The 12,536-nt window shown below is 46.0% G+C and overlaps 1 protein-coding gene across 1 annotated transcript in view; it reads right to left on the reverse strand.

The window, feature by feature from the left end:
- Positions 1–12,536, reverse strand: part of SLIT3 (slit guidance ligand 3) — a 641,372-nt gene that overhangs the window by 137,321 nt on the left and 491,515 nt on the right. Inside the window, exon 9 of the mRNA XM_015141360.3 lies at positions 9,499–9,640. Within this exon, the coding sequence (XP_014996846.3) occupies positions 9,499–9,640 (142 nt within the window). The remainder of the gene's footprint in view (positions 1–9,498; positions 9,641–12,536) is intronic.

Below are 12,536 nucleotides of genomic sequence, written 5' to 3' on the forward strand. Positions count from 1 at the left end.
ACAAATGAGACTGCCACGGTCTATTAACAATGCCTTTGTACCCTGCTGGAGGGGGGCGGGGAGTGCACTTTACCGGGAGCACCGTCACAGACCTGGCTGGCCAGCTCACAGAGAGCCACAAAAGCTTGCCACGGGGTCTCAGAGACTGTGGGCTACTGGATACAGCCACCCACAGAGACAGCAGACTCGAGGCAGCCTGCCTTGCCTGAGAAGTTCCAAGGACATGCTCATTTTCCAGCTGAGCATAGAGTTCAGTAGAGATTTCTTAGGCAAGGCAGCAGCTCCATGGATCTCTGGGGCTGCCAGTCAGGTGGTGCGTGCTGTCCAGGAATCCCATCATTCACCTGCCACTGTGGCAAGGGATTTCAGCTGGATGATGCCTCCAGGGAAAGCCACTGTCTGTAACAATGGCAACCCCCTCAGTTTTTGCAAGAGGAGCCACTGCTCCCAGCTGCAGGCCAATGAGCCTATGCAAGTCAGGCCAGCACTGGGTGTGAGGTCTGCCGGCTCTCTATGCAGTTCCTAATCAATTACCCTCCATCTTAATGATGGGTGCAAGAACTGAGGGAGAGATAAATCAATGAACATGATGTGACACTGGCCCCAAGGAGTTGGAGAATCTGGTGATAGAGGCCAGCCCAAGACGGTGCATCACAGAACCAAATTTTATTGCTACCATAATAAACATCAAGAGCCATCATTTATGGGGTCTAGTTGACTATGTCTATTATCCCTTTTAATCCTTCCACTTGTGAGGTAAACCATATTGGCCCAATTTTGCAGATGAGGAGAAGAAAACCTAGAGAAATCAAATAGCTTGTCCAAAGTGACAGGGCCAGGAACTGGCAGAACTGATATCTCAGTTTCTATCCATTGGATACGCTGCCTCTATATACTTGTGAAAATGGAGGAACTGAAGGGGACTTTCTCAAAGTCACAGAACAGTTTCAGGGATTAGGGCCCCAGGGCTCACACTGAGACATCATGTGGCCTCTGTGGAAGTAGGTCCTCAGGGAAAAGCTGCAGGAACCCAGAGAAGATGAAATATAGATGTGAATATACATAAGACATGCAAATGGAGTGCAAAGGTGTGGCTTCCGAACACAGAAGAAAGAATTCCAGGCTTGGCCTGTTAAGCCTGGCAGAGATCTTGCTCTGCATCCTGCACACTTGCTCACTCTGCCTTTTGGTTTTCTTTTCTTCTTCTTCTTCTCCTTCTTTTTTTTTTTTTTGAGACAGAGTCTTGCTCTGTCGCCCAGGCTAGAGTGCAGTGGTGTGATCATGACTCACTGCAGCCTTGAATGCCTGGACTTAAGTGATCTTCTCACCGCAGCTTCCTGAGTAGATAGGACCACAGGCCCGTACTACCATGCCTGGCTAATTTTTAACTTTTATTTTTGTAGAGACAGGGTCTCACTATGTTGGCCAGGCTTATCTCAAACTGCTGGCTTCAAGCAATCCTCCTGCCTCAGCATCCTAAAGTGCTGAGATTATAGGTGTGAGCCACCATGCCTGGTCTGGGTTTCATCCTTGTCTGCAGTCACTCAGCTTCTCAGGCTGTTTTGGGCACTGGCTGAACACCCAGCCCCTCCCAGAGTGCCAAGGCCATTGCATGATGAGGGTCAACCCTGCCCAAGGAGGCAGCAGGAATTTGTCTGTGGTGGGAGCGTGGTTGTGAACACTTTGTGTACCTTCAATGTAAAGGAAAGGAAAGGGAAGGGATAACCATCACCACCATCACCACCACCACCACCACCACCACGAGCTATGATGGATCAGGTGCTCAGATATTAGACACCAGGCTGAGAGTTTCACATGGTTTGTCTACCTTAATAGTTACATTCTATGAGGCAAAGCTTATTGGTTATTACCGCCTCCACATTAAACATGAGAAAATTGAGGCCCAGAGAGATTAAGTCACTTGCCCAAATTCACAAAGTCAGGGAGAGGTAGAGCTGGGACTCAAAGCCAACTTCATCTGATTTCAAAGCCCAAACTCTCAATCACCAGTCTTTGCTGAATACCATTTGGAGCTGAAGGACCTTCATTTTCTTAGTCCTTTCCAGCTCATCCACAGGGAAAATGGCCCCTTTGTCACGGGAGCAAGGTTGGAAAGTGCGCACACATGTGTGCGTGTCCACATGTGTCTCTGTGCAGCGGGTACGCCTGGAAGGCTTTGCACTTAGCCTAGTCCTGCAACCTAGAACAAGGATGCAAAGGTCCACACTCCTAGTGTGAAAAGCTCAATGGAAAGGACAAAAAGAAGCATTCGCATCAGCAAAAACTGTCACATTTAGGGATGGTCTGAAGCCAACAGCTGATTTAGGTCTCTCTTAACTGGCACATGTGTCTTTCTTTGTCTGGTAAACATTCTTCAGGCTGCAAACTGATTTAATAGAACTAGCATAAAAACAAACATACAAATCAAACATCTGAGTGTCTTCGCGCACCAGCAAAAACAATGGGAACATCTGATGGGGATTTCAGCCATTTGTGCTCTGTATTGATTTGCCCTAGTTCCTCAGATGCTGCCTTAATGATCTGCCATTTGCAAACATGTGACTAAACACAATATATTTCTAGCAATACAGAAGTCAACATTATGTCAGGGAGACTGGCAGGGGCACGGCCGGCGCAGGGGCATGTCTGCAAGTCACCTGGTTAAAAGGTCCTGGAGTGTGTGGAAACATTGGTGGTGGTGGTGGTGTTGATAATATGATGAACATCTACCATTTATTGAGGGCTTTTGATGTGTCAGACACTGTCTTCCTCATACACTGGCTCAAATTATTTCTTTCCAACAGTACTATGAACCAAGTAGTGTTATTAATATACCCATTTTACAGATGAGGAAATAATGGTACAAAGAGGTTAATTTTCCTAAGGTCAGATAGCTAGTGAATGGTGGAGCCTGAGTTTGAATCCACGTTGGTCTGGTTGAAGTGCCTGTGTCCTTGACCCTTAGGCTATCCTGCTTCCCACCTAGAAGACACTTTTGTGGTTTCTTAACTCTTTCCCATCTCTCTCAGCCTTCCTTGACTTGGGAACTCTTGTTAGGATGTCCAGATCACGCTGAAGGAAGGAAGCCCCTTGTTTATTCTTCCTCTAAGTCATCCTGGGCTAGTTGGATGGACCAGACAACTCAGACCCCAAAGGTTCAGTTCCTAATGCTTCCCTATGTTGGAAGAAGGCTGAAAAGGAAGGTTCCTTTTAAGGTTATGCTCTGGGCACACCTTCTGGGGACGTCCCTTTCTGGCCTCTCTTTCTTTACCACTGGTCCTCACGGTTCTTCAGAAAGGTAGACTGTTGGCTGGGCACGGTGGCTCACGCCTGTAATCCCAGCACTTTGGGAGGCTGAGGCAGTTGGACCACCTGAGGTGAGGAGTTTGAAACCAGCCTGGCCAACATGGTGAAACCCCATCTCTACCAAACATACAAAAAATTAGCTGGGCATGGTGGTGGGTGTCTGTAATCCCAGCTACTTGGGAGGCTGAGGCAGGAGAATCGCTTGAACGTGGGAGGCGGAGGCTGCAGTGAGCCGAGATCACACCATTGCACACTATAGCCTGGGCAACGAGAGCAAAATTCTGTCTCAAAAAAAAAAAAAAAAAAAAAAAAAGAAACAAAGAAAGGTAGAGCGTCTTAGACTCTCCCATCCAGTTTATATGTTTGATCCATAGAGAAGATGAGGAATGTAGGCATATCTGAGAAAAAGCCATTCCCAACCTGTGCTGTGTGGAGACACCTGGAATTGCCTGCAGAAAGCAGAGGTACAGACACAGCACAGAGCAAGATTTGCTTTTCTTATTCTGTGCATGCGCTCAGGTGCCACAGAGGAAATTATTTTTTTGTCTTAGAAAAAAATGGATGAAGAATTGCATGGGAACTTGAGACTAAATCATTCTGTGATGACACATACATATATATGTGCATAGGTTTTTGCTTTTTACATTTTTTTAGTAGCTTCAAAACAGTGCAGTGTGCTCACTTTCTCCATGTTATGTTATTTAATCTACATGGGAGATTTCTAGGTAGGTATGATGACCCCCTTTATGCAAAGCGGGGAACTGAATGAGGCATGAAGATGTTAAGGAATGTGCTTTAAAGTAAGAGGCAGAACAGGGATTCAAACCCGCCGAGTATGGATCCCAAGGCTCTGTTCCCAGCCACTCTGTCTCATCAGCTTCTCCTTCATACCACCTGCTCCCATGCCACCCTATCACCCCTCCTTCCATGTGGCAGTCCCACACATGGAAACCTGGTGCTCTCAGAAAATCCAAGAGTCACTGATGTCTATGATTTCCAGAACATTCCAGCTCTTTGGTTCTGTTTGCTGGTTTGTTTTGTTGTGTTTTTAATTCTGTGTGTCTTTCAAAACCCCTGGGGGCTGGTAAGAATGGAATATTTGCTATTGTTAAGCGGCTGCCTCCCTATCTCAGAGAAACAATGGTTAAGGCGGGGCAGGGGGAAAACTGGGGCTATTTCCCCCACCAGATGCTCTCACTTATGACTGGACATGGAAATCTGTCCATAGCCTTTCTTCATGGAAGACATTTAGCTTCCATAGCGGAAGATATGAGACACGGGATACCACCATGGGGAGATACAGAGCAAAAGTGGAAGAAGATGGGACTCTAAGGACAGATGGTCCCTCCAGAGCTTTTGAAGACTCATAAGGGCGTCTGAAGACCACAGAGCAGAGGAACATGTGGGTCTCTGGGGCTTCCCATAATCTAACCCTGCTGGAAGCCAGAGCTGGTTCAGAGAACCGACAGGGTGCAGTGAGAATGGTGCCATTGGTGGGAGCTCAGCTTCGAAGAAAATCTGCAGTGAATCATCATTTCGCTATGGGTTCTCTGGAAGAAAGCTATTTTTAGAGGAATTGGCTCTGGTATTCGGGGACACCAGCACACACTCCTCTGAGCTGCTTTGGCTTGGGAAGCATCAGAGAGAGTCTGCAAGACTGCTTTGCATGAGAGAAAGTCAACTCCCTCCCCTTCCCCTAAAGTTGGGGAGTGCAGAGCCCCTCCCAAGGTTAAGGCAATTTACGAGAATTAATAGTAGCTAAGGATTGAGAAGAGGGAGTGGAGAGCTTAACATGGTACAAAACATTCCTAAGGAGGAAGTACAAATCTGGATTATATGGGTGGCCATGGACAAGGGGTGGAATTCTCAATAAGAAAAAGAAAAAAAAAAAGCCACATTTGGATGTCTTTGGAATGATAAATCAGATACCTCCCATTCATCCTGGGGTGCATCCTGCTGCTTCAACTCTCTGCTCCCTTTTTTCTCATCTTCCCACCCATCTGCTGACCTGTCACATGACAAAAGACTTTTAGGCCATCACACAGGTCCCCAGATACATGGAAGCAGCAGGATCCCCCCTCCAACCCACTCTCAAGTTCTCTCTTACATGTCACCTCTCGAACTTCCCTATCCAACCATAGAGACTTGTCGCCTCTGCTTTAATTTTTCAGTTTCATTTTATCACAGAGGAGGAGGAGGCAAGCACAGCAAGAAAAGTCCTGGGCAATCCATCTGGTAGACCGTGGGTGCCTGATACACAGGGGCAGTCTTATTTACATATATGAATACATTTGCATGAAGATGAGCTACTCCCAGGTTCAAGTCATAACGCAAGTGGCAAGTCTAGTTCCAGAACCTATTCTCTCAACCATAACCCTTCAAAGAACTGACCCATGTTTATGGAGAAATCTTTTGTGTAGGTAGCTCCAGCTCCTAGGATGTGGTTTCTAACTATTGTCATCATCCTAATAAAGGTCGTGGTGATAGTTGTAGTATTTGCCAGTGTGAACTAACAACAAGCATTGTTAATATAGTATATCCTATGGACCAGACACAATGCTAGGCATTTTACTGTATTCATTTACCTAACTTTCTTAAGAACCAGTAAGGAGGTGTCATTAGCCTCTGCGTTTTGCAACTGAGGAAACCAAGGCTCAGAAAAGTTATCTGTCCATGGCTACAAGACAGAGTCAAAGCTGGAATGCATGTCTGCTGGGATCCACAGTCTATACTCTTAACCTCTTGGTTGGTTGTCTCTGTTTATTTCTGGAAACACTCTAGCTAGGATGGTCATTCTCAGACTTTTGGATTTCAAAGACTAGGTGGTGACCAGACCTTTTATTTTGCCAGTTATGGCAATCTGTGGTATGTGTACTATGCAATACACATAAATTATAATTATACAATAATTACACATATATAACATACACAGACTACTCTGTCTTCAGTGGCTATCATTTTATAAAATAAAAGACATTTTTAAAAACAATGATAACAGAATAAGGAAGTCCAAAAACTTAAAGGATGCTCCTTTAAACTGAATATTTTTGCTCAATAGAAAAATATCACATTGTTCTTGTTTTTCTCACTTTACCTGATAACAGGGAAAAACTCAATCATAATAGACAGGCTTTTGGCAATTACTGTTCAAGCTTGTCAAATTGCTTTTAAACTTCAACACATCCAGGTGTGAGTCCAACCTTCCAGGTATGGTCTGGCCTGCACAAAGCCCACCTCTGATGTGATTATCTGCAATTTCTCTCTCCTGGAGAGCTGAGCTGTGTATCCATGAGGTCCAAGCTGAGAGTATAGAGATGTGAAGTGGAAGCGGGGTGGCAGGCCCAGAGCCCCTCAATCAGGGCTGGGGTGGGTTCACTGGCTACAGCCTGGCTACCTGGACTGGACTCTTTCATCAGACTGCAGTTTTGGAACCTAGCCAAGGGACAGTCTGTGGCTGCCAAAGAGAAAACATAAAACCTGGCAGATGGAAGGAGAAAAGAATAAGATGGGGCAGGGAAGGAAAGGAATGATACATAGGAATCTGAAATGAGATGAGGGCTGGTGAGAATTCTGTCTTGAACATCCATTGTGGGAGGGCCAGAGGCCCATTGTGGTGTGGATGGTGAGGGAAGGGAAGTGAAGGTTGACTGGGTGGAGAAAGAGATGGGCGGAGGGGGGAAGAGAAGAGGGAAGACCGTGGGTAGAGCAAGGGGGAGAAGGGGAGAAATGCATCAAGGGAGGGAGAAAATGATGAAGAGGAGGCTGGGCGCGGTGGCTCATGTCTGTAATCCCAGCACTTTAGGAGGCTGAGGTGGGTGGATCACATGAGGTCAGGAGTTCAAGACCAGCCTGGCCAACATGGTAAAACCCTCTCTCTACTAAAGTACAAAAAATATTAGCTGAGTGTGGTGGCAGGCACCTATAATCCCAGCTACTTCGGGAGGTTGAGGCAGGAGAATTGCTTGAACCCAGGAGGTGGAGGTTGCAGTGAGCCAAGACTGTGCCATTGTACTCCAGCCTGGGTGAGAAGAGCGAAACTCTGTCTCAAAAAAAAAAAAAAAAAAAAAAAAAAGAAAAGAAAAAAGAAAGAAAGAAAGAAAGGGTAACAGTGCAAAAAAGAAAGAGGGCAAGGATAGGAAAGAGGAGGAATGATGGAAGGAGGGAGATATTTAAAGTAAATTAGATAGTATGCTGGAAGGCCATAGGAGGAGCAGGAGAGGTAGGTGAGGACTAAGTAGATTCTGTAGAGGGAGAGCTCTCTAAAGCTATGGCACTGGACCACAGGGACCGAAGGAGAGGTGCATTAAAACCCTAAGGGAATGAATTGTCAGTGTTTGTGGAAAGGAAGGCGGAGGGCCGCAGAAGGCGGGGATGGCAGGAAGAAAGGACCCTTTATTGACCAGCTCCTGCCTGCCAGATGGTATGGAGGCACGGGTTGTGTCTGCTAGGGCTGGAAAATGGGACTGTAAAAGAATCAAAGAAAAGCTGGCAAAGTAGGTGAAGAAAGAAGAAGTGAAGACTCCACTCCACTGGTAAGTCATGTGCTTCTTCCCATTGCAATCAAGGTAAAGCCAAAGTCTTTAACACATCCCAGGATGTGGCCCCTCCTTACCTCTCTGATCTCATCCTGTTACCATCCCTTTTGTCTACTCTACTCCAGCCACACCGGCTTTCTGGAGCATCCGGCCCACTCCAGTCTCAGGGCCTTTGCACATGCGATTCCCTCAACCTGTAATACTCTTCCTCCAGATAGCCGTTTGGTTCTCTCGCTTATTTCCTGTCCTTTTCTTGTTTTATTTTTCTCCACAGAATCTACCTTCTGACATGTTATCTAACTTACTTTACTTTGCTGCTCGTTTATCCCCGCTACCACTAGAATGCAAGTGTTATACAGGCAGAAATGGGTCTGTTTTGTTTGTTCCTGTCTTTCCAAGCACAGAACAATGACAGGAAAACAGTGGGCCCACAACAGACGTTTACTGAATGAATACAAGAATGAATGAAAGAGTCAATGGCCCTCAATTGGAATGCATTAGGAACAGAAGGGCACACACAGGGAAGGGGAAGAGGAGGAGAAGAGGAGGAGGAAAGAAGAAAGGGGGGAGATTACGACAAAGCAGAAAGGCAAGGGATGAATATGTATCTTTTATTTGGGGGGATTTTACCGAATGATGTTCTCAGTAGAAAGGTTCCATATAATGATCTTTTTAATCAAGCCAACTAAAGGTGAAGGCAGAAAAATGAAAACAACAGTTGCTATTTAAAGAGTAACCTTGAGGTCAACGTTGACTGGCCCTCTACTCATTTTAGAATGAGATACTGGCCATTTTCTAATGTATGAGGGGAGAGTGGACTAGACCGAACTATGTGGACAAATAGATTTTACTGGAATTTTTGACATTCATGTGTACACAGAGACATACACAATCTTGTGTCGTTACCTAATAAAGATCTAATTGAGAGGACAAAAATCACATCTGAGGTAATTAGGAGCTCAGTCCTCCTCTCAGATAATGGTAGCTAAGAAATGAGTAAATCATTTATTTACGTCCTACTACTTCCACCACTATTTTACAGAGTACCTGCCCATGTGCAGAGGACTGTATGAAGTGCTCCACAGGTAGTATTTCATTTAGTTTTCACAATGACCCATTGAGGTGTCATACCATAAGTATCACATTAATATAGGTGAGAAAACTAAAGATGAAAGAGACATTATTTTACCTGATGTCACACAGCTAGTAAACGGTATGGCCAGGATACAAATACAGTGTGACTCTAAGGCGAGGATTGGCAAAGTCATTGGGACGGGCCAGAGAGAACATACTTCAGGCCTTGTGGGCCGTGCAGTCTTCTGTGACAGCTGCTCAATACTGCCATACGAGACCAGCCATAGGCAGGACACACATAAATGGATGTGGAGGTATTCAAAAACATTTTATTTACAAAAATAGGCGGTAGGAATCCTTGGCCCCAGGCTACAGCTTGCGGATTCTGATCTTGAGTCTATGCTCTTGACCACTGAGCTATCATAGCTGGGAAAGTGTGGGAGGACAGCAAAGAGATTCTTGAGTGTTTTTAATGGTTAGCTCCCACAGCCCCACATGCTGATGGCCTAGTGGGTGATCGGCTGGGACAGGGAGCTGAACTCACCAGGGACAGTTGTGGGGGGTGTCAGACAGGTGCACTTACATTTCGACGATGCCCTCCGGCAAGTTGGCAGGAATCTCCGTCAAGCCCTTCCCTCGACAGTCCACGATGTTATTGCTGCACGTGCAGGGCGAAGGGCAGGAGATGGAGTTGGCATTGCAGGATGGGGGCTCCGAGTGGGGGGCTGTGGAGCCAAGGCACAACAGTCAACTTATGTCAGTGTCAGGAGCTGCCTGGGCTTCTGTGTGCTTAACCAGCATCCTAAGCGCACAGCATGACCTGACAGCAGTCTGAAAAATGATCACCAGCTGACATCTCCTGTCACCTGGGAGACACAGGTGCCACAGGCTAAATATTCAGCAAAGAGGAGAGAGTCTGACCTTGACCTCATTGTCTGAGTTGCTCCACCTGCTCTGTTGCCCTGTCATCTCCATCTTTCAGAGAAAGAGGGGCCCTCGGAATCAATCACACATGAAAATACGCTGCTAGAATCCAAAGAGCTTACGATGGGACCACTTTCCCAAGGTGCATCTTGGGTTCTGACTTTTAGCTGGTGACTGGATGCTGAGTGTAAATATAGCTTTTAGACCTTTCTCTAGTGGCTGCAAGCCACAGGGCTACCAAAACCAGGTGGTAGAATTTCCCCATTTGGGGCATTGATGTTGTCGAAGTGTTAATACCCCCATCAGCAGCTACACCCAAGGCATTTCCAAATGGCTTCTATGTCTAGGGAACATGCAAATAAAACCTATCTCACCTGAAAAAAAGGTGAATAAGTTACTACATATTTTGAAGCCAGCTGTTAATTTTGTTTGAGGTGAGAATCAGTGTGAATTTCAAGCAAAGTGATAGAAAGCCAAGCAAATAGTACCCAAGGAGCTCATTTAGAAAGCCAAATGTAGATAGACATATCCATTACTAACCCAACTCAAGACTCAAAGAGTCACCAGGAATCTAAATCACTTTCTCTGGTGGTCACATTAAATCCTGAATACAAGAGGTAAATGCAAATATTTTAAAGACAATGTAAACATTTTCGTGCTATGACTATTCCCTCAAAGTGAGGTAAGACTCTTAATCATACGGTTAGCTTTCCAAATGTGGATTTTTTGGTCCAATATAGAAGCTCAACCCCACATCCCTCCCAGGACCTCATCCCACTGCTGCTGGATGCAGCCAATGGGGGTTATTTCAGTGTCTTTCCAGATTGCCCTCTCAGGGAAAAGAGCCATGACTGAGACCAAACTTAGATGAGGTCTGCAGATTGCCTCACTGCTTGGACATGGGGCCTCTGGCTCGGGGCTCTTAATTGTAGATTAAACACAGAACATGAAAAAAGTCTGCAGGGAAAAAGTGATTTTTGGTCTGGCCCCTGTTCACTGGAGAAACTGAGTCTGGGAAGCCAGAGTGTGTCTAGATATTGGGGTTGAGCCAGATGACCAGCTGAGCCTGGTGTCCCATTGGGACGCTGAGGCTTCAAACAGAGGGGCGCGCTCTCCGCGTTCAATAGTCCTCATGGGCCCGAGGGTGGATCCTCCTGTAGGGGCTCCAGTTGACATCTACAGCTTGATTTGGAACGTTCACCTTCCCAGAAAATACCAGCCCAATGACCAAAGATTCTTACTTCCCTTGACCTCACTTACATATACACAAAACAAAAACTGAAAACATGGCCTCAGAGTGGGGATGTTTGAGAAAATATTCTTGGCCAGGGTACATGGACCTCCAAGTTGCCAGTGCCACACAAGTGGATCTAATGGAGACCATGGAAAATGCCAGAAAGATGATGAATTACACTAAATTCCCAGCTGGAACATTCTCCTAGACAGAGTGATGATACTGGCTTTCTTCCAAACTGGGAAAGCCTTTACACTTCTGAGAAAGTGGAAACCACAGAGAGCCAACCTGTAAGAGCCTCGGCTCTGGAATGGGAGAGTGTTGTGGCTGAGATTGTGGGCTCTGGGTCCCACCACCTCTATCTGATTCCTGGTTCTATCACTTCATCCTTATTTTCCTGTGCCTCAGTTTTCCCATCTGTAAAATGGGGAAAATAACAATACTTATTTCATAGCATGGTTTTGTTGTGAAGGCAAAGGTAGGTAATGCCTGAGATGTCTTTAGAAGAATACACGGCACAGGGTAAGAGCTTGGTAATGTTCGTTGTTATTATTGGGTCCGCTCTGCCGCAAATTGTCTGTAAGACCTTTGGCAAATCACAGTACCTCTCTCTGAGCTTTTTTTGGTACCGTGTCAGTGAATAAGGAGTTTGGATTGCATGATTACTGAAGTTCTTTCTGGGAAGGAGTGAAAATACCTAACATCTTTACCTCCTCTGCTCCAGCTCTCTTTGCAGACAGCAAAGGGAATTCTACAGTGTGAAAGGCTCCCATCCCATCACCCACATCAAAGGGAGGTTGGGAGCGGTTGGCCTCAGATGTCAGGGTGTTTGAAGTACAGATGGCGTTCCCTAAAGAAAACTGCCAAACCTGGCCTTCCACATCAAGAGAAGAGCACACCTGACAAAGCCAGGGAGAAGCCCCACACTTGGGACACCTTCCTGTTTGGAAATGTCACGAATGGGAGTCTGAACTCTTGCATTTTCCATCTGTTCAGGCGGAGGGACTGGACGGCCCTCCCTCTTTCGATCTGTGAAAATATTACTTGAATGGGGTGTGTCGGACAAGGGGAAAGAAAGATGCCATATCCGAGGGCTTATAACGGCGGTGGAAGTTCTAACACAGAAGTCTTCCAAGAGTACCCCTTTCTGACTTCCGTTCTGAAATTAATTCTGTTTTAAACCAGACCCACGGCACAGCCTTGAGTCCCTCTGGGAACTCGCTGGGTCTTCCGCAGGGTGACTCCCATTCTGTTTGGCTGTGTGTGCTACATTTCAAGGGATGCTGTCAAGGCAAAAAAAGTCTTTGAAAAAGATTCCTTAACCAGGTCACTAACACCACCTTTAATTACGCAGAGAGAAACAATGGTAATTATAGCCTCTGATAGCACCCTGGGCTGGCAGCTCACCAGCCAGGCATTCACACATGGTGAGGACAGTTACCTTCCTGTTTCAACAGAACACT

Source organism: Macaca mulatta, chromosome 6 (genome assembly GCF_049350105.2).
Source record: "Macaca mulatta isolate MMU2019108-1 chromosome 6, T2T-MMU8v2.0, whole genome shotgun sequence".
NCBI classification, from domain to species: domain Eukaryota; kingdom Metazoa; phylum Chordata; class Mammalia; order Primates; family Cercopithecidae; genus Macaca; species Macaca mulatta.